Source organism: Pseudopodoces humilis, chromosome 6, assembly GCF_049639895.1.
Source record: "Pseudopodoces humilis isolate 2021_Gansu_Grassland_sample_001 chromosome 6, ASM4963989v1, whole genome shotgun sequence".
Lineage (NCBI taxonomy): Eukaryota > Metazoa > Chordata > Aves > Passeriformes > Paridae > Pseudopodoces > Pseudopodoces humilis.
The window spans coordinates 31,144,496-31,166,072 of record NC_142205.1 but is presented as its reverse complement, the minus strand read 5'-3'; the positions used below and the strand labels follow the sequence as shown (position 1 = coordinate 31,166,072).

General features: G+C 36.4%; 1 protein-coding gene across 4 annotated transcripts; it reads left to right on the top strand.

The window, feature by feature from the left end:
• The first annotated feature begins 5,606 nt into the window (after positions 1–5,606).
• LOC102108065 (coagulation factor XI) lies at positions 5,607–21,302 on the top strand. 4 transcript variants are annotated; one of them, XM_014263263.2, is made up of 16 exons: positions 5,607–5,663; positions 6,127–6,185; positions 8,826–8,988; positions 9,662–9,765; positions 11,281–11,440; positions 12,028–12,137; positions 15,077–15,236; positions 16,053–16,162; positions 16,250–16,409; positions 16,539–16,648; positions 17,006–17,180; positions 17,555–17,730; positions 18,051–18,146; positions 19,440–19,579; positions 19,668–19,738; positions 20,960–21,033. In XM_014263263.2, exons 2-15 carry the CDS (start codon positions 6,128–6,130, stop codon positions 19,728–19,730), a joined length of 1,785 nt encoding a protein of 594 aa, XP_014118738.1. In that variant the 5' UTR covers positions 5,607–5,663; position 6,127; the 3' UTR covers positions 19,731–19,738; positions 20,960–21,033. The 4 variants fall into 4 exon arrangements, with proteins under 4 accessions (XP_014118738.1, XP_005517738.1, XP_087912925.1 ...); XM_005517681.3 differs by lacking the exon at positions 19,668–19,738 and having other exon boundaries at positions 20,960–21,301; XM_014263261.2 differs by lacking the exons at positions 5,607–5,663; positions 19,668–19,738 and adding an exon at positions 5,787–5,832 and having other exon boundaries at positions 20,960–21,302.
• Positions 21,303–21,577: the final 275 nt, after the last annotated feature.

Genomic DNA, 21,577 nt, shown 5'->3' with positions numbered 1-21,577 from the left:
ACAGACACTCCACAATTATTGTAAGCTCTGAAGAAAAAGCTGGTGCTAAACCAAGTTGGGATCCTCTAGCTGGTCTGGCTTTATTTGTGCCCTATGCTTTAGGGCTTCTGGCTGGTGTTTGTTGCTCCAGCATGATGTCTGGTGTCACACAAAGAGGAGTGCCCACCAAAAACCACTTGTGTTATTTATAACTCCTGTTTTTAATTGTTCTTTCCACTTAGCGGTGGGGGCTTTTGGTGTGTTACTGCCTTTAGTTTGTTCTTGGGCTTGGGCAGCCTGCAGAGGGGGACTGGATGAGAAGCTGGAGGTCAGAACTGATACAACTAACATGGACTCATCCACTCTAATGATTAATGTGTTACAAAATAAGAAAGGAGTAATCTGTTCTTAATAATTTTATTGAAATTTACAGATTTTTTTCTCTTGTCTGTTTCCATGTGTCTCTTTAACAACACTTAGTCACTTAATACCTGGGATACTGCTGTACTTTGCAGAATATCATAATAAAGACAAAACAGTTTATATTTGTTGCAAGTAAATTAGAAATTTCCTTGAACCTGCCAAATTCTTTATATTTTGGTAAGCCTAGTTTTTACCGTTTTCTGAGGATCTTCTAAAAAGAAAGCGTTTAATGATTAGTTTACATAAATGAAATCACGTATCTTGATAAATAGTGTATAATCGCTACCTTTATTTTGCCATTAAGACAAAAAAGTCTTTAACAATAGTAATACTTGCATTATTCAGCCTTCTTTTTCAAAGATAGGTTTCATTGCCATATAATAGCAAGAATTTCAGATTCCAGGGCTGAATCTAAACATTGTCTTCTTTATAATGAGATAACTTTTGAGACCACCTTCATATGTTAATGTGTGTAATACATGACACATGTTTTCCAGAGACTGAATTAAGAAATTATTTCATGCTTTTGGGTACTTGGCAGTGTGAACTTTCAAGGTAAATATGATTAGCATCTAGAATATGTTTTCTCAGGAGATTTGGCATGTAGTTGAAACCTGGAGAGGTACCTCATGTCTTAAGCTATGTGCTTAAGTTGAGGACTTTCAAGACAAATGAAAATTAATATTACTTCTTTTTTTTCTGTGGGATCTACTTTGAGGAAACAGTTTGTAAGATAGACCAAATTATAACACTTTTTTTCCATAAGATGATTTTTATGACTTCTATCTACACTGATCAATATTTTTTCTTGTACTTTACTTTTGTACCATGTTTTTCTCATATAATGTGTGTATATTTACTATAATTTCCTTATACTCTCCAAAATGGACAAGAAAATAAAACCAAAAACTGGATAAAACTATATTAAGAAACTCATTATGAAAAGTATATGGGCTCAAATGCTGGCATGAGGATGCCAATGTGAAAAATCCCTATTTAGTGATGCACAAAGTGTCTTTGCTAAGATGAGCACTGATGTAATTCAGTAATCTTTGTGTTCTGAGCTATTCTGAAATGGCAGTGATCTCTTCTGTTGTGAAAATTGCTTCTAAAGCAATCTGATGCTGCCAAGGAAATAAATATTGAGGAAAACTACTGAACACACAAGGAACTTCTTGCCTGTGGGGTAGATGTTAAATACATTGCATTGTGTAGTGTGCTTTTATTAGGTTAAATCATGTGGTGTGTAGTTTTTGGTAGTGGTCTGCAACAACTCTCTGGGTGTGGGGGATTGCTTCTTAGTTTTGTGGAGGTTTTGTTTGTTTGTTTGTTTTGGGTTTTTATTGTGTGTGACTTTGGGTTTTTTTCCTGTAGGACTGTGGAATGCAGCACAGCATTCCCAGGTTTCCTGATAAAATAATGGGACAGTAAAATATTGTGTAATAAAATTCTGCATGTGCATAGTAGCTGTCTGTGATCTTTTTCCGGAGTTCTAGGTATCTGCTGTGGTATTAAGGTAGCAGCTGATCTCTAAACCGAAATATTACACCTTCTGTAAATATCCCCTTTTGTATGGTGTCAGAAAAGACACAGCTTTCTACTGGGATGACAGAAACAAACGGAGTTTGTTTCTGGATCATGGTTTACAGCTGTTAAGAGGAACACTGACAACAATGTGTGACCTCCCTCTGCTGGAAGGTTCTGCTTGAGAGCACATGCAGATGCTTCAGAGGTAGTAGAAGTTTCCAGCCACCTTGACACAAACTGCTTTTTCTGCCTCTAAAAGCTGCATGTTTTGGACACAGCAGGAGGTGGAATAGTAGTGCATACCAGATATCCACCTGCCTTCCGGAATTTGATCCTCATGTCGTAAAAGACAAAACCTTGTATATAAATGTTAGTACACTGCTACAAACAAATAATTTTGCCGTATTTGATCTCACACGTTATCTCCTCTTTTAGCAGCTAAAGGAGTCATAGCCTTTGGAGAATCCTACCCCAATTTTCTTCCCAAAATATTATTGGTGCCACACTCTGGCAAAACTCCCAGTATAGAAGTACCTCAGTTTATAGTCTGGTCATATTTAAAAGACTACCTTCATGGTCTACATAGATTAAAAGTTTAAAAGTGAAATTAACTTGCTTTCTAAACCAAAAAAATACATACATCTGAGATTCTTCTGAAAGTGGGAGTCTCTTAGTTATACTCTGCTAAAGTGTAACTCTATCTTTTGTTCAACAAATGGACTTTTCTATTTGATGCCTGGAGTATAACTTGTGGAGATATTAAGTGTTCATTGAAATTGCAAAATATTTTGATCAAAGAAAGGCAAAAGTTATCAGTTATCAAAAAACTCAATTAGTATTTGGCATATGCCCAAATGACCTCATTCCAGGCTAGTAATTGAGGGACACATACAACTTTCTCCAGAGTTACTGTTTGACAATTTACAGACTGATCAACAGACTGGGACCCTCCTGTGTATGTTGAAACACTGTCTTCTCTAATATCTAACAATAGCCAGCATCATGTGCTTTAGCTCCAAAAAGTAAGGCCTTGGGCAGTAATGTGATTCTCCATTTATTAAAAAAATGGCAAATCTGATTATAAGAAAGAAATCAAAGAAGCCCTCTGAAATAAGTAACCCGGTAGTTATTTGTTTAATATTTGCAGCTGTCTTCTATTTCTTTATTATGATCCTGAATTTCATTTGTATTGATTTCTTATTTGACATCTGATTTGCAGTTTTTTCTGAGCTCTATTTCCAGGAAGACTATTGTTGACATGTAATTTCAGGATATGGAACAAATAAACTGCTTTTATTTTGATACAATACACAGTGCTGCACTATTCACAAATCAGTAAATTATTCTGTCCAACTTTTTGCAGCCATTTCTGGTTGTATCAAGTCAAACAAAAGATTCTGCCCTAGTGAGATAGTGGATTCTTCACTCAGATAATGGCATCCTGACTCAGATGAAAAAGCTCTAGATTGTTGATCGTAAGAAGAAAAGATCAAGATTTAGATTTGGAGTTTGTTTCAGCAGCATTTGATATTTTGTTTCGGTCTCTCCTTTGTCATATACATAATGATAGCCATGAAGTTCTTCAGAATATTGGTTGGTTGTTTTTTTTCCTACTTGAGTATTCAGGTTCATGAAATTATTACAGTATCCTCCTTCAGGTGGAAGGGTGTGTATAAAGCCAAATCAAAATGAGAATGGGTTGCTCTCACCATACTAGTGCCTTCCTTCCCTCATTTCCTCCTGCTCTTGCTCCACATCACAACAGTGGGTGTTGTCTCATCACAGAGAGTAGATCCACTCCCATTCTGAGTTTGAGGTTGACTTGTTTTTTGAATAGGACTGCTGTAAGAAATGTGGGATTTGGTTCTGTCAGGCAGAATTAGACCTAAATCAGGCTAGAATTCAGTCATTTTCTTCCTGAGGTGAAACAGCTCAGTAATTCCTGCCACCTTTGCAGAAGAATGAGATTTTTGCGTGGATCGCAGTGGAAATCAGCAGAAAGCAGTATCAAGCAAGTAGGCAATTGCACTGCCAGGGAGATGTCATCTTGAAGAACTTGCTCAGGCTGAAGCAGGTTTTGGTTTTTTTAACTACCAAGTCAAAATGAAACAAAGTCAAACAGAAGCAAACTCTTAATTGTATTTTGGATTATTCAAATAAATTTTGAACTTGGATCATCAAAAATGTTTCCATTTATAAAAATGTTTTGATGAGCTCTTCTTTTATTTCTGCTATCTGAATTACTGAACCCTAAATGCAACAACTTGATTTAGTTTATTTTTAGAATATTAGCTAAATTGATACAAAGAGGGAATTAAGAGCAACAACAAACTTATATATTGAGCCCTTATGAGCCTAAGGACTATGAGATGGTTTTGGCATTTTATGCACTTTAAATTTCTAACTCTTCTCCTACTTTAATTTATATGATCTATGGATTTCAGAAAGGCTCAGGAAACTTAATTCAGCATATTTTGTAATTTGTCCTATAATAAATATTATGTCCTATAATAAACAATAACTCACTCATCAACATAGAGTCCATAATACATTTTTTCTCTGTACAGAAGTATAACTTTGTTGGTTTGAGCAACAGCACAGCAGTGTAAGTGGGAGCACGCCATGCGAATAGCAGGCCCAGTGAAAGAAAATACATTTATTTTCCAAAGTGAGCATGCTCATTATGATTCTCTTTGAATAGCATTTCTGTCTTATTTCTGAGCTTCACTATCAAATCCAACTGATGCCCTTACAGATGTAATTAAAATGATACTTGGTTTTACAAAGAGTGATACCTAAATTTGAGAACTGCAGCTTTAAGGAAATATTTTTTCCTTTTATTCTTCCCCCCCTTTTTTTTTTTTCTATTTTTGTAATTTGCTTTTGAAACAAATTGCCATCATCAGAAGGTGCTCCTTCCTCAGACAAAATTCTAAAATACAGACAATGGATTATAGAAATGAAATCTTACAGAAACTTCTGATGAATGGGGGTATGGCCACATTCTGCATGAATGACACACATGATCTTGGTAAAATTTATGGTTAATCTGCTCTGGTTTTCTGCTTTTTTGAATGATATACCTTATTTTTCCAAAAGTGTATGATTGGAGATTTTTTTTTTGTTTTGTTTTGTTTTTTGCTTGTGTTTTTATTAAAACAGTAACAAGCTGGAATAATTCCCCAATATCTGAAATGGAAAGCCCAGACAAGAAATGAAAAGAGAAGAAACTAAGTTCTTGGACAAAAGTTCTAATGCGTTTTTGCCACCAATTGAAATGCACACACACACCCAGAGGCAAAATAATAATTTTAATTGAATACTAATATATTTTGAACAACACAAAAAATGGCAAGTTCCTCTTACTTTGTAAATATTCAAATATGGGTAGATTTTGTGATTGCTTCCAGGGAAAATGAAAATTCTATAATTTGATATAGAGGTGAAAATTTTTCCAGGAGTTTAAAATAGTATCATCTTTTTATAGGGGTGAAAAGAGAGACTATATTGCATAAATGTGGTTATACAGGATCAATTCCAGAGCAGTGTGGATGATAGATGTTCTGAAAACGTGCCCCAAGGTCAGTAACAATATTGACAAAAAGAGTACCCGCTCAAAGTAAATATTAAAGATGAGTTAGCATTGCAGGTAGTAATATTTAACAGAAAGTGTTGACTTGCTTTATAGTGGAGTGCAAACCTGATCCATACATCCAGACTTACTATGTGTTCAGGTATGTAATCATTATTGCAACTGTTATTCAGTGAAAGTTTTTCATAGCAACAAGGCAGTGTAAGTTGGAGTATTTATGACTTATGTTTTGTGGTTAATTTATTTCACAGGTTAAGTTGTTGCATGTGGAAAAAAAGTTTATAATTCTTATAGCATATGAAGCAGTGAGTGTGAGTAATTTTTTTGCTACCTTGATAACAGTATTTACTAAACTATCTGGAGAGTCAGTATTAGTAATGTCATTTCAGCAGAATATTGTTCCCAGTCTAAGCAAGAATGAATATTCTGCTGTTAAAAGGTATGCCAAAACAGTGTCACAGCTGTAAATGTAACTTTCAATGTAATTTTGAATTAATAGTGAAACAGTATAGGTGTAAATCAGTGTTAGGCTCAGTAGTGCTTTATAAAACTAATTTTACACCCTTTATTGAACATATCGTAAAGAATGATTTTGTGGTTTTTAGGATGAATTGGATTTACCGGACTTTTTATTTCATTTTCTTACTTGCTTCTGTTTACAGTGGTAAGTTAATATGTAATTACTGAAATTTACACACAGCCTAGAGCAACTCTTGCAGAAGGGGAGAAGATTAGTAACTGCAGCCTGCTCTTGGGAGAACTGTTTATTCTGCTGGATTGAACTTAGTTAAATTCGGGTAACTGGCATGACCCTATCGTCTGGCAGGGAACTTTCTAAAGGGGCTTTCCTGACGCTATCCTGCAACCCCCCACGCTGTCACCTCCCCCAGCACACATGGCACCATGCCTTTCTCTAAAGGACTGAGACTGCATCCACATTATAGCTGTGAAATTAGTGTGATGCTCCATGTTCTGTGCCCAATGGCAAGGTTATTAGCCTAAGCAGGGGAAGGAAGCTTTGGGGATGCAGGAGGCAGAGTAATGTATGCCTTTCGTTCTGTGTTAATGATTTACTTTGTTCCATTAGCAAAAGTTAAACTACAAAAATTGCATTGCACTCCTCTGAAATTCCCTTTCCTCATAAATTATAACTAAGGCTTAACATGAGTATAAGTTCAGTAATGTATTAAATGTTTTCTCAGAGAACAATTAGGTAACAGCTTTTTAGCAAAATCTAATAGATAAATGACATATTATTTAAGAAAATATTTTACCTGTATTTAAGTCTCAGCAAAAAAATCTTGGAAAATTTTAGAGGCCTAGAAAACATTTTAATTAAATCAAAGTGTCCAGAACTGGCACAGTTTTGCATGGTGCATAGTTTCACAGCATAAATAATTTTTTTGGTGTGTTAATTTGTGCTAGAAGAAGATAAATAGGATCCAAAATATCTGGTACAGTAAACAATTGCAATATTATTTTATTTTAGCTTTAGAATTCACTTGGTGTATTCTAAGAATTGAAAATGTTTTTTCTGTAAATTACAAAGCTGGATAAAGAAATGCTACTGAGAATAATAAATACTGTATTTTAGAGAAATAGCTTGAAAGTATATAGATATATATACGTATATATATCTATATATATATTTATACCAGAGAACTTGGATATTTATAAAGTCAAATTTTTTACTAACAAGGATTTAACCTTTGAAACATATTAGCACACATAGCACATATGTCTAATAATCCGCATTTATCGCTTTTTTTAAAAAAATAATATATTATACCTGCGTGAAGGAACCACTGAATTGCCAAAGTATAGCTTATAATCATATTAAAAAATAGAATCCACTTGTAGTCTTTTAAAACTGTCAAATCCTATATGATATTACCTTTTGTTTTCATTTTAAATATTCCTTGATACACTATGATCACTCTATAGTAACGGTTTAAGCCACTAGATAAAATGTTTTCAATTGGGTTTCCTCCGAGTCTGTAAAAATACATTATTTTCTCTTTATCTTTTATCCAAGAAAAAGCACTTTGGTAGATGCAGGAATAAAAATCACTGTTTTATGTGTTTGCTACTCCTTTTGGAGGGCAAATTCAAAAAGGGAGTGGTCTCCTGTGCAAAGACAGCTCTCTTGTGTGTTTTAATACAGAGATCTTAGCACCCTTGGAAAAACTACTGTGCTTTTTCACTACAGTGGACATCCAAGACCCCAAGTGTCCTGAGACTGACAGGACCAGAGGGACTGGCCTGATGCTGTGTCAGGGGAGGTTTAGGTTGGGTATTAGAAAAATGTTCTTCACCCAGAGGGTGGTTGGACACAGGACCAGGCTCCCCAGGGAAGTGGTCACAGCACCAAGCCTAACAGACTTCAAAAAATGCTTGAAAAACTTTCTTTGGCACGTGGTATTACTCCTGGGGATGGCCCTGTGCAGGGCCAGGAGAGGGTCTCAATGATCCTTGTGGATCCCTTCCAGCTCAGCATACTCTGTGGTTCTGTGATCTCACAAGTGCCTTCATTTTGAAAGATGGGAGCAGGTTTCTGCTTAGGTACCTTTGCTGCAGAGCTCCGCAGTGTGAGTGGTTGCCAGTACAGAGTTCAGCATGTCATTGAGAGCTAAGAAGCCCTGCAGATGCAAGGTAGTAGTACAGCTTGTTTTTATTCTAGACTGTTCCTGAGACATTATTCCTGTAACAGTATTTTCTTAATTGTGAAGAAGGTTTGGGGGGTTCAGGGTAGAGTGTGAGAGAGCTGAAGGTCTGTGAAATGCTGGGAGCCATTGAGGCTGTGCACAGTGGCACCACCTGTCACTCTGACCTCAGAGAATCCCTAAAAAATAGGATAAAAATAGTTTTCCATAAAACTTTCTAACTCCTTTTGATCTCTGCACTTCCTCTTCCTGGTTTTCTTCATAATGATGTTCTGTGTTGGTCTCTCTCAGGAGAGGCTTCTGCTGTTCCTGAGAGTTGCCACTGGAAAGGCACTTTCCTCCTCTGCCATGCAGATCTGCCTTGTGACCCATCCAGCTTCTTGGGTTTCTCCCTGGGCTCAAGCTGCCCTGCTCCAGCACTGGGTATGAGGCAGGGAACAGAGGGAGATACCCTAGACTGTATTACTTCTGCTGGAGTGAAAAGATGGGACTCTCAGAGGAACTGTGCTACTCACCCCCCCTTACCCACTTTTCCTGACAAAAGCCTGTCTTCAATGACAAAGAGCAATGGCTTCACCCTCTTCTGCTGAACTGGGTGTTCCCATCTCTAATAATTGACACATTTTGTTATTCCGTGTCAGAATGTGTGACTCAGATCTATGAAAATACATTCTTCCAAGGAGGAGACCTCACTACAGTTTTTACACCGACTGCCAATTACTGCCAAATAGTGTGTACTTACCATCCTACCTGTCTGCTCTTCACCTACTTGCCAGCAACATGGACTAAAGATCCTGCAAAAAGGTAGAATGTTCATGTACTTGTGTCTTTTGCTGGTCTCCTGTGATAATTTAGAAACCTGGTAACATTTTGACTGAACACAGGCATGCAGGGAAAGGTGCAGGGTTGCCATGGGAAGCAATGTCATGTATCTCTAAAATTGGTGACCCGATTGAAGATGAAAATGCTTGAATTCAAAAGGTTAAATTTGACAATGCCCAATATTTTACACTCACACACCAGGCCTTATAAGGAAGGAAAACTGACTCTGCTCTCCCTCCTCTAGGCCACATATTTATTCTGGAGGGACAATGTGAATAATTTCACATCTCCAATGATCCCCTGTACTGTTCCCCATTCTTTTTATTTAGCATGTTTTTCTCACATTTAAGAATATCAGTAGCCTGAGAGAATGAGATTGTCGTCTCTCTATGACCAGTGCATTTCTGTCCTCTAAACCCTGGGCTTTGCTTCTCATTTTATTGAGACCTCTTGGAGCTCCCACAAGCAAAAAATATTCTCATCTGCCACCAGTGCTAACAAAGAATGTAAGGCTTGACACTATTATTCTTCCAATTACACTTGTCAAAATTTTAATGTTGAGGGATATTGGCTAGGCTGCATTTCACCTGAGAAACAGTTATGAAAGTCTGTGTTGTACTGCAAAAACTGTGAATTGCTGCATTTCAAAACACAGGTTCTCCTGCTATTTAAAAGACAGTGATACAGAAATGCTGCCAAAAGTGGATATGGAAGGAGCTATCTCTGGACATTCCTTAAAACATTGTAACCATATTACTGGTAAGATATGGTTATTCACATGCATGCATCATAGCAGCTGTTAAAAAATTAGCATTTTGGAAAGAGGAATAGAATCAGGGAAGCAGCCAAGCAGTGATTTGTGTGTTCTTTGCCAGACCACTTTCAAACACAGGTGACAAAAACACTGGTTTTACTCTTCTGGCCCACCTAACCACCACCCAGGCTCCCCAGATGAGAGAACAGGGAAATCATGCTCCTGCAGTCACTGTTTCATTTGCTAGAGGCAGACAGCAACCCATGCTTTAACTGCTGACTCCAGTTCTAAAGATTAATTTACTACTAGAATTCCACTCCAGAAAGTGGCTCACATGGCATGTGTGACCCTGCTTTATAACTCTGAGGTGCAGATGCTCAGCAAGGCAAAAGTGCAGTCACAAAGTGATGCTAATACTTTTGTGATTCTGTGTAATAATTTTTTAGCAGCTGCCTCTTTTTGGGTATATGTGCTTTACATGAAGACTTAATGGCAGCATCCCATTCCTGCAAGTTATCACCAGGCATATTAAAAGCCTATTAAATGTGTTATTTCATGTATGTTTTAAATTTGCACTGTCATAATGATGTCATCAAAAGGAGATTAAGCATGGCATGGTACTTCAGAAAAATGGAATGAGGAAGAAAATAGTTATTCACTTCCTGCCTTTGAGCACAAATAGTGTCTTAGGGATGTCAGGGTAGTTCTTTAGTTGTATTGGTATAGCATCTCAACACGGCAGGACTAAGTGGGTTTTTATGCAAGTTCTGCACTGTAGCTATTATCAATAAATTGTGCTTGCTTTTGCTTGCCACTTGCCCTTCAGAGCAGTCAGGCCCCTTAAAAGCTCTTTCCTGACAATAAACCTTCATGTTTGTATTTCTGAGTATCTTGGAACAGAAAAAGAGATTTCAGTGGGATGTTATTCTTTATGCTATTTAGACTAATTATTATCACTGGAATTACTCAGAATCAGACTAAAATGAAAATCTTTCCCTACATGTTTAAAAATGCCTCAAATAATTGGCTGGCTCTTGCTCTGTGAAATGACCTTCATTTCAAACCCCTCAGTTGCAATCCTCCCTCTGTGGAGTGTAAATGTAATATTCTGACTCAAGCAGGAAATGTCTATTCCTTACGAGGACAGAATTTACCATTTAAACTGCTTTATTGATTAGGAATTGGGAAAATATATTTTTATATGGATTCTGAGTTCTTGCTTTGGTGAATGTCATCCTGGTCGCAGTCAGCCACAGTGGTTAGAGGCCCTCTGTCATGTAGGCAGAGGCACTGTCAAAGTCTGCCCGTTTTTCCCCTTGCCATGAGGTACCACACTAAACCTACATTTCTGATTTGGTGCTAGATCTATGTATAAAGTGTGATGTAACTGAAGTGAGCGTGGGATGTGGCATCTGGATTATGCGGGCTGTGTCATACAAACTGCTATCTTTTGGGCAATTTGGGGCACGGGATGGGGAACAGAAGTACATTTTCAGAACTTGGTCTCTCTTTCTTCACAGCTTGCAGCCCAGATGTCCATGTAGGACTGGATATGGAAGGGAATATTTTTGATATTACTATGGCTGACAGCTATCAAGAGTGTCAAAAACGATGTACCAATGACAACCGTTGTCATTTTTTTACATATGCCTCTGAAGCATTTCACAATGCAAGCTTTTGGTAAATACAGGTTGGATTCATTCCCCTGGACAGCTCTGTGCCTAAGTAGATTAAATCTCAGAACACTTTAAGGTGCAAGAAAGAACACTTTAAGGTGCAAGAATTTACACAAGAATATTCAATTTATTCATCCTTGCAATGTTTGTTCACACTTACAGGAAGGAAAATATCAATAGTAAATTGTCTTCCATTTGTCCATTGGTGAGAAAGACACCTTTTACTTGATTATTACAGCCCTGAAAAAAGCTAAAATCCTCTGAAATGCAAATTATATTGATAGCTGTGCTGCATTTTTGCTCTGTTAAATCTCGCTCTGCTTATTGTTCTGAAAATAGCATCATCAGAGCATCCAGAGAAATTATTTCATTTTAATGAGACCTATTTTTGAGCTCTTAATCTGCTCAATTTTGCAAGTTAAACATTGTTCAGCTAGCTCTGTTCATCATTTGAAGTCTGTTCTGGAGGTTGGAGATTGTTCTGGCCCATGGCCAGACCGTGCACAATGGTAGGAATTTTGGGTTCAGGAGGATGGATTAGTCCAAGGAAGACTTGTTTTCTTACCACTTTCTTTACTCTTTGTCATTCAGTAAAAAATGCTTCTTGAAACAGACCAGTGTAGGAACTCCAACCAACATTAAGGTGCTTGATGAGGTTGTGTCTGGATTCTCTCTAAAGACATGCCAGCTTTCTGAATCAGGTAACTATTTAACATCTCTGATTCTGTTTAGTTTTAAGGGTCATGTATTCTGAAATGCAATCAATTGCTGACATATAGAAATGTTTTATTATGTAGAATAATTCCAATATAATCTTTTTCTTAAAATATGGTTAGTACATTCAGGGACAAAGGAGGTTAATATTTTTTTAATTTTTTCATGTTATCATTTGTCTTACAGAAACAGTTCCCTTTAAAGATCCAAAGAATTCTTTCATAAGATTAACTTGATGAAATTGTATGTTATCTTTGTATCATGGATACAAAAATGAAAGATAAAAGCCCATCAGATTCAAAGATAAGGGAAATATAAAACTTTCTACATTCTGTTTATATACTGTGTATGCACTTGAAAATTTTTAATAGAGATCTGCAGCTTTCTAATACAGTTGGCTAATAGGAAAGGATATATTATGCATTTTGTGAGTGATATGTGATGAAAGCAAAAACTCTGTGCTTGTTTCTGCAATCATCAGTCAGAAAAAATTCTCAAGAGTCTAAAATCAGTGTGTATCAAACCTTCTTTTTCTCAACTGAAACATCTTCACTTTTGTATTTTTTTCTTTTTCTTTTTAAATGTGTCTCCACTTTGTCTTACTGTGATATTTTCCCATCTTAATGATGATGATGTTATTCTGCTTTCATATATCCTTATTTTATCTCACAGAAAATCTAGTTTTCCTGTATAAATCATGTTTTGTACAGACTGTATCAATTCTAAATTCTAAATCAGTGCTTGGGTTTACTTCTGGGCAGTGCTGGCACAGCATCAGCACTCTCTCCCCAGTGTTCCTCCCATCAATAGTCTGGGGGTGGGCAAGATCCTGTGACAGAAGACAACTGGGTCAGCTGACCCAAATTATCCACAGGGACATTCCATATCATGTCATATCAGCTCAGCTATATATCCTTATAAAATCTAAGGAAAGGAGGAGGAAGGACAGGCATTTATTATTCACAATGTTTGTCTTCTGGAGCAACCACTACGCATGCGGGAAGTGGATGGATATCACTTGGTGATGGGAAGTAGAAAATAAAATTATTGTATTTTTCTTTGCTTGTGTCTATGAAAAATTTTGCTTTTGCTTTAGCAAACTGCCTTATTTCAACCTATGAGTCATTTTCCATCTCATTTGCCCTCACCTCTCCAGCTGAGAAGGAGGAATAATAGAGTGAGTTACTGGACACCTGGCATCCAGCCAAGGTCAACCCACTGAAGTCCTTTTTGGTGCTCAGCATGGACTTTTCCTATAAAACCTTCTTTACCTGAAACCACAAATTCTCTGGCTTTTACCCTCCTGATTCTGTCCCTGATCTTGCTGGTGGAGGAGTGAGTGAGTGGCTGCATTGGGCTTGGTTGTTGGCTGGGGTAAAACCATGACATCATGTGAAAATCAATCTTGCTCCTGCCTGTCTTCCTCTACTTTCTGTGTCTTGTGAAAGAGGCAAGAACAGACAAGAGAGAGAAGAAATAAATTGTGTGATCATAGAAATGTAGAAAGCACTAGTGGATCAAGAAGTCATCTAAGGATGTCATCTGTCCTAATCTGAGACAGATGATCTATACCTGTCCAGACAGAGATTTGTAGAATGTAGTCATAAAACCTTTGTAATGTCTTCTGCCTTATTATTTTGTCAATATCTGAAATTGGTTTATTTTAATATTTATTTGAAGATTTTTTCTGACTTTGTTTAGATTATTCCTTTCTATGTGGTCATTCATTTTGTGCCTTTGCCTCTCTGAATTTATTCTTATGCACACACACTATTACACATGCATAGTAATTTATCTGTTTTCTGCCCTTTGCAAAGCATCTTCCTGGAGATCACTGAATATTGAGCAAATGATCACTGAACCTGATCCTTGGGACTGTGGGTTAGCTTCCCTGAAGTTTCAGATCCACATTTTTGCTTTAAAAATAATTTCCTTTGAAACTATCCATTCTTCTGAATGCTATTTTCCCTTAACTTAGGATCATGCCTGCTAATTGCAAGTGTTATTTGACTTCAATTTTCTACATTTCTGATTATATTGTTTTACTGTTCTTATTGTGTAATTACTGCCCGGTATTGCTGTCCTCTCTTGCCTATGTTTTTTCAGAACCTCATCAAATTAACAGCATTCACAATAAGCTCTGCCTCTTCTTAGTTTCCCTTTCTGTAGTAAGATGTTCCCAATATGTTTCTATAACACACTGGGCAATATTGACTTGGTTGCTGTACTTTCTCAACAGATCAAGTTCTCTGCTGCCACCAAATCCTGTCTTTTGGATCATTTCATTATTTTTGCTATCTCTGCAGCTTGATAGGTTCAAGAAACATCCTCTGTGCTGATGCTTCCCTTTTTTCTTTTCAAATTCTTTCACCAGGATTCTAAATGGGACTTCAAGTATATCTGTGGAGAAGGATACTCATTGATCTCTTTTTAAAAATGCTAGCATTTCCTCTAACTTCTACATCCACAGTCTGGTTGGGTGAACTATGCTGCCAAGGCTCTGTTGTGTTATTTCGGCCATGTTAGAAGGCAGTACTCCTACTTAGTCTGCCTACTTTTCAAACAGTAAAAGAAGTGTTAAGAAAATCATCACCTTATCTTCTTTCTAGTCTTCCCATGAACCTGATATAGCCATTGAAAATTAATTTAAATCTTTCCCTATTAGATTAGCAAATCTCTATTGTAACATGTAATTTCTCTATTCCTCTGTATGAACCTTTTCCCTGTAGTGCTCTCCATGACTTTACATATTCAAAAATATTCCTGAGAAATAGTTTCTGGTTAAAATGCTGTGTTACCTTTCCAGGTTATCAATCACGGAAGGAAAATAGGAATAAAGATAGAAATGAATAATCTGTAAATCTCAATATTCTGATCATATAGGTTTTTGGAATTTTGATATATTTTGTTCTTTTTTTTTATACAGATTGTCAAATGGACATTTTTGAAGATCAAGTGTTTTCAGGAATTAATATTACAAGTTTTTTCACTCCTGATATTTCTGTCTGCCAAACTATTTGTACTTATTTTCCAAAGTGCTTGTTCTTTACATTTTTTACCAGAAAATCACAAATAGAATCTCAAAGGTGAATATGACACTTAAATTATATTATGCATGTAGATTATTTAAAATTTATTTTTTAAAAACACTGAGTCTTTTTTTAAACACTAATTTCTTTACTAATATATGTAAATTTATGTTGAAAGGCTATTTTCAGTAAAGCACAGCTTTTTATGGGTTTTGTTCATAAATTTATAACTTCCTGTGGGCATTTCAACTGTTTTCCAATGTGATCAGGGCTTCTGTATTGTGGTTGTGTATCTGGTCTTAATCTGAAAAGAATTATGCATGTCAAAAGCACAGTGAGCCTCCAGATTGTTTTAAAGACTCAAAGCTGAATTTTATGACGTTGTCAAAAATGACCATCTGGTTTCCTGTCAGGGCGAACTTACTTGAAAAGATTTTTCAATTAAGTTAATGGCTTTAAACATATTTCTATTTGGCTTTCTTCTTTCATGTTTAGTAGTGAGAATAGTTAAAAATCAACATTCCACACAAATCAGAACAATAAAGTTTCAAAGGAATTTCAGGGAGAAGCAAAGCTGAGATGGCACGCATCATCTAAAGTCACCTCTTCTTTATATGTATAAATACTGTACCACCTTTACTAGTATTGTTTTATGGCATTTCACAGCACTACAAAGATGGCCTCAATTTAATGTGAAGTAGTGACCTTAGTGAATGTATTTTCTTATTAAATACTTCTACAGATTGAGACTTGAGAGAAAGGAGTGTATTTAAGAAAGAACCTTCTTTTACCACTACCTAAATAATTATTTTTAGGATGTGAGAACATCCTAAGAGAACAGGTTTAGTTACTGTGAAAAATATTTCATTTTAGAAATCTTTGCCTTCTGAAGACATCAACAAGTGGAATTCCAGAGGCCCTCATATTGCAAGAAAATGCTGTATCAGGCTTTGGTCTCCTAAATTGTAGAAGATCTTTTCCTGGTAAGCAATAAATTACAATAAAAATACTAATTTTGAATCCATCTAATTAACAACTTTCTGATGCTTTGAATGCAATCATTCTTACAGCCTGCAATTCCCGCACTTACACCCATATGGATTTTTTGGGAGATGAACTTAATGTCACTTATACTAAAGGACACAGAGCCTGTCAGCAGGTTTGCACAGACATGATCCGCTGCCAATTTTTTTCCTATTCTCTCCTCCAAGGTTCATGCCATGAAGAAGGGTGAGATATATTTTTTAAAATGTTCAAAGATTCCTGAAATAATCACTCAAGAGATGTGGTGAGGGAGTAATGTATGTGTTGTTCAGTGAAAAAAATACAAAATAAATGTTTACATTAATTCATTGGCAGAAAGTGCGCGTGTCACCTTAGAATGTCCTCAAATGGATCTCCAGTGAGAATAGTGCATGGACCAGGAAGTATTTCTGGATACTCACTAAGATTATGCAAAAAAAAAGCCAGTAAGTAAGTAAAATTAAGTAAAACTTCTTTTATGAAAAATAGACAGTGCTTCCCTGATTTCAGTGGAGAAGGCCAAACCATATTATTTTTAAAGTGGTTGCAATGTCCCAGTGATCTTGTAAAGTTAGAGTGTTCTGGAAAAGTGGAAGCAGTCAGGTCTTCACATAGTAAACACCAGAACAGCACTTTGAATTTGGTTTTAATAGACTTTATGATCACAAACCATGAAAAATGTGTCATGTATCACCTTCTTCTCAATAGGTGGTGCCTACTCAGTGATCAGCAGTAGTCTCATCTTCATTTTTCATTGGTGAATGCAAGTTGTCTTTAAGCTCAGTTTTAAATTATTTCTGTAGTGTGTATGCAGCATTCTGCCAGAACAATTAGGATTGTTGGTGGCACAGACTCTTTCCCTGGTGAGTGGCCGTGGCAGGTCAGCTTGCACGCCAAGCTGTCTCGCCAGAGACACCTGTGTGGGGGCTCCATCATCAGCAACCAGTGGATTCTCACAGCTGCTCACTGTGTCACGAGGTGAGACCTAAACCTGAATGCACAAATATGCCTCAAAGTTTAACCCAGCATGCAACATTAATTGAGATCTACCTTTCAAGATAATAACAATGAGAACTAGAAATGAACCACTTTAATGTAACCAAACGGTGAAATTTTCAGGTAGACATTCAGTTTCTTAATGTAACTTAATGTAACAATACTTTGTCCCTTTGTAGCATGGTACTGTACTGCTGATGCAGAATTATTTCAGTGAATCTGGAAGGTGAAATTCTAAAGCAGACAGCAGATACCTACAGAACCCTAGACATTCTCATGAGATACGAGTTTTTACTTACTATTATACTGCATTAGGCTATTTAGTCACAGACTGACTCTTTGTCTTTTCCCCTCAGTCTAGAGAATCCCAACATTTGGCGTATTTATGCTGGTATTTTAAGACAATCAGAAATAAATGAGGATACACCCTTCTTCAAAGTGGAAGAGATTATTGTTCACTCTCAGTATAAACATGCACAGATTGGATATGACATTGCTTTAATGAAACTTGCTAAGCCTATGAATTTTACTGGTATGTAACATATTGCAGAGGAATTGTGAAAACATACAGGAAGACACAGGGCTGGCATTTCTACGGCAGTGCATGACACCTGGGCTGGCTTCCTTAAATATGCAGTTACTGGGCTTTGAAGAGAATCTATTCTGTTGGCTTTGCAAAAAAAAAAAAAAAAAAAAAAAGTGTGGCTTTAGTTTATGTGCTGGGAATGATACATAGTGTAAGGGACAGAGAATAACATGGGGGCTGTCTTCAGGGGTCATGTAGATGCCCACAAAACCTTACTCTTGCAGTTGTCTCTGCTGGACAAACTAATGTTTTCTCTTGTGCTTTAGATCTTCAATTACCTATCTGCCTGCCATCAAAAGAGGACGCCAACATATTTTATACTGACTGTTGGGTAATTGGATGGGGTTACAGAAAAGAAAAAGGTACAGGTTTAAAATACTTTTAAACAGTGAATTTTTGTATTTTTAAAATGAATGTGTTTGACAAAAGTATTTCCCCTTCTCTAAGAAAAGGAAATTCTGCTCTGTTCTCTGCTCTTAGATATCACTATTCCTTCTAGACAGTACTTTAATATAATTCTTTATTAGAATTGATTTCCATTAAGACACTATAAAACATAAATGAAAGATATATGAAATTATCATTAAATATCTCAATGCTCTGACACAATAACTAATTTTATAAATTGGTTCAATAGTTTGAAATATCTGAGAAGTCCATCTTAAATACATCTTGTACAACACTCAAATACTCTTTAGATTCTAGCTTAATCTACTGGCAAACCCCAGTATCTATCTGGGTTTTGTACACTCTTGATTTCTTCCTAGCTGAAAAAAAAGGCAATAAATGTACCGCTGAACTATTTTGAATTACACTCTGCACATAACACATGGGATTTTTTTTTATGTGATTGTATTCATATGACTTTAGAAACTGGAGATAGAAGTATGTTGCTTTTCTTATTATAGACCATGACAATGACTTGTGTTTTGATAGTAGATGAAATTTGAACTCCTCTGATTTTATGTGGAGGTAGGCCAAAAAGCTCTTAATTATCAAGCTGTGGTTTTACAACTATTTGTTTATTTATATTTATATGTGTAATTTTTATATGTTTATTTGGATGTATATGCACCTATTTAGAGAGTACTTTTTCCTTTATACCCGTGACTATCTGAAAGTTATAGTTCAATGTGAAATCTTACAAATTTAGTTACTGTATGGACAAATTTCTTCTGTTAGTTACTAGAGAAAAGGTTACTTTTAAATACTCTTGTTTAGTCTATGTGCAAATTTCTCCATCTTAAAACCTACTAGGATAGAGAGCAGCACAGATTTGGCAAACTGGGAGATTCCAAACATGTTGCAACACTTTACTAGGAAATAATAGTTACTAACACAAAGCAATGCTCGAGGGGGCAATGTCCTGACAGCCATTCACACATGAGGATTTGTTGCACATCACAAGGGAGTTTTGAAGGTTTTTTTTTCCAGCCATGAGAAAGAAGATGGCATCATAAAACCATTTAAATTAGAAGACAATTCACATTGTTTGCTAACACAAAGAAAGGAAAATCAGTGTCATGAACATCTATTAACACTCCAGAAGCAGTGACCTCCCACTTTGTAGCATCAGTGTATGGGGATTTCTAGAGTGGAATTTTAACCTTTATTTTGCTAGAACCAAACGTTTCTCATATTGCCTTCTTACACAGGTCGGGTACAAGATATTCTTCAAAAGGCTCCTGTTCCCTTCATGTCAAAAGAGGAATGCCAGGCAAGGTACCGGAGGCGCAGAATAGGTGACAAAGTGATCTGTGCTGGCTATGATGAAGGAGGAAGGGATGCTTGTAAGGTATACAAACAGTATTGTATGGGTATAGATTCCAACCAGATGTTCAAACATATAAATGAATGCTACAATTATTTTTAATTTTTATTAGGAAAGTATGGTTATCAATAGAGCTCTTGATCGACTTGTCACTTTTGGTTGTCAGAAGCACTGAAAACCAAGGTATATGGAAAATATCTCTTATATGACATTGAAATCTTTAGGGATTGATTCCATGGATAGGAAACTGAGTGTGGATATAGAGATATCCATTTAGGGAATAAAACTCTTCTTTCAGACTATCAGAAATCCAGAGAGTGCAAATGTACTATCTTGAAGCATTTTTCCAATAAGAACAGATTTCCTGTGTTTGTTTTTTTTTTTTCTATACCTTGGTAGGAAATTTAGTACATAAAATAAAGCATCCACTGTGTATAAACCAGAAGGGAAGGTGCCAGTAATGCTATTAAAATGCATGGGGAATAGAAAGCTAAAAGCGAACTGTGAAAACTGCTCTGTTCATAATTAGGGTTGAAAATGTCACAATAGCATGAGTTCCGTGAACCAAATTCTCTGCTCAAGAGTAAACTCACGCACTTTCGCCAGCTGAAATATTCTGAGTTAATTTCTGCAAGAAGAAAATAGTCTGATTATTAATATTAAATTCTCTACCAAATACAGTTTTCACTGCAAACATTTAACACTTAATAATTGTATGCTGAAATGTTACTATTGATTAGTAACATATGATTAGTTAGGAATAAAAATATGTGGAGCTGGGAAGTAATTTTTCCTCTATTCCAATTGAGATTTCTTTATGTGATACAGTGTAACAGAACATGGAGATAGTGGTTTGAAAAATAACACACTTGCTGTTGTCCTAACAACCCATACAGAATTACAATTCTGTAAGGAATCTTATGTTCAGAAAGGAATAGGAAAAGAAAACACAAAGGTGTTTTATCCTGAGTGGGACAGAGTCACTCAAACAAGACAAGGCATGTGGAGAACTGAGATACTAAATACATGGCCATAAGGAAAAATACCCCCAAACTGACTGTTTTTCTTACTTGCATTCATAGTTTTTTTCATTGAGTTTTAAATCACTGCATGTAGATAAATTAGTAATAATATTATAAAGAAAATAATAAAAAACATTAGTTTTGAAACTTCATGGGAACGAGAAATTGTTTGCAATGACTATTTAGAAATCAATTTACTAAACAATCAGAACACCTGCTCCAGTCCTCTCTTAATTAGTCCTAAGTGAAAATGATTGAAAGCCAGACAGTTATGCGGGTGGTGATACCGAATTATGCTGATTTTATTCAAGGCTTTCTTTGTGATAGAAATACTGATGAGGCCTCTTCCTTGCCTGCTCTCTCTTTTTGTCCCGTGACACAGGGAGATTCAGGAGGGCCCCTGTCATGCAGGCATGAGGAGCTGTGGTATCTGGTGGGCATCACCAGCTGGGGCGAAGGGTGCGCTCGCCCCAGGCAGCCAGGAGTCTACACCAAGGTTGCTGACTATTCAGACTGGATTCTGGAAAAAACTACATAGTATGAAGATTACTGACTCACTCAAAGTGTTGCTGTGGAATAAAAACCCTCAGAGCTATGGGATAAAATGTATTAGTGCTTTTTCAATGGTGTTTTTTGTTACCCTGGAATGTAAAATACTTATTTTAAAATTCAGAAAAGCAGGAATGAATGAATTTTCCTATTACTAAATAAAAAGCAGTAATAACAATAAACTCTGATCACTGATTTGGCAGAAAAAAATTTATGGTTGAGCCATGGACTTCTGTCCTTGCTAGCATTAAACAGGAGTGGAGGAGGTTGCAGGGCACATGTGAACCTGGGAGCTGGAAGCTACTTCAGTCTTAGGAAGCTGTGACACAGTGGACCATTTATGAGCTTACTAAAGGGCTGGGGAAGGGAAGCTGAGGCATGGAGATGCCTACATAGTTGCATAAACTTAGTTTCCTTGGGGAGTTAACCAAAAAAGTCTCAGTACTAACCA

Excerpts from the sequence above, each read along its gene's own strand:
- LOC102108065 (XM_014263261.2), top strand. The coding sequence starts at position 6,128 with ATGAATTGGATTTACCGGACTTTTTATTTCATTTTCTTACTTGCTTCT. Across the intron at positions 8,989-9,661 it reads ACTAAAGATCCTGCAAAAAG|GTTCTCCTGCTATTTAAAAG; the intron begins GTAGAATGTTCA and ends TTCAAAACACAG. Across the intron at positions 19,580-20,959 it reads GAGGAAGGGATGCTTGTAAG|GGAGATTCAGGAGGGCCCCT; the intron begins GTATACAAACAG and ends CCCGTGACACAG.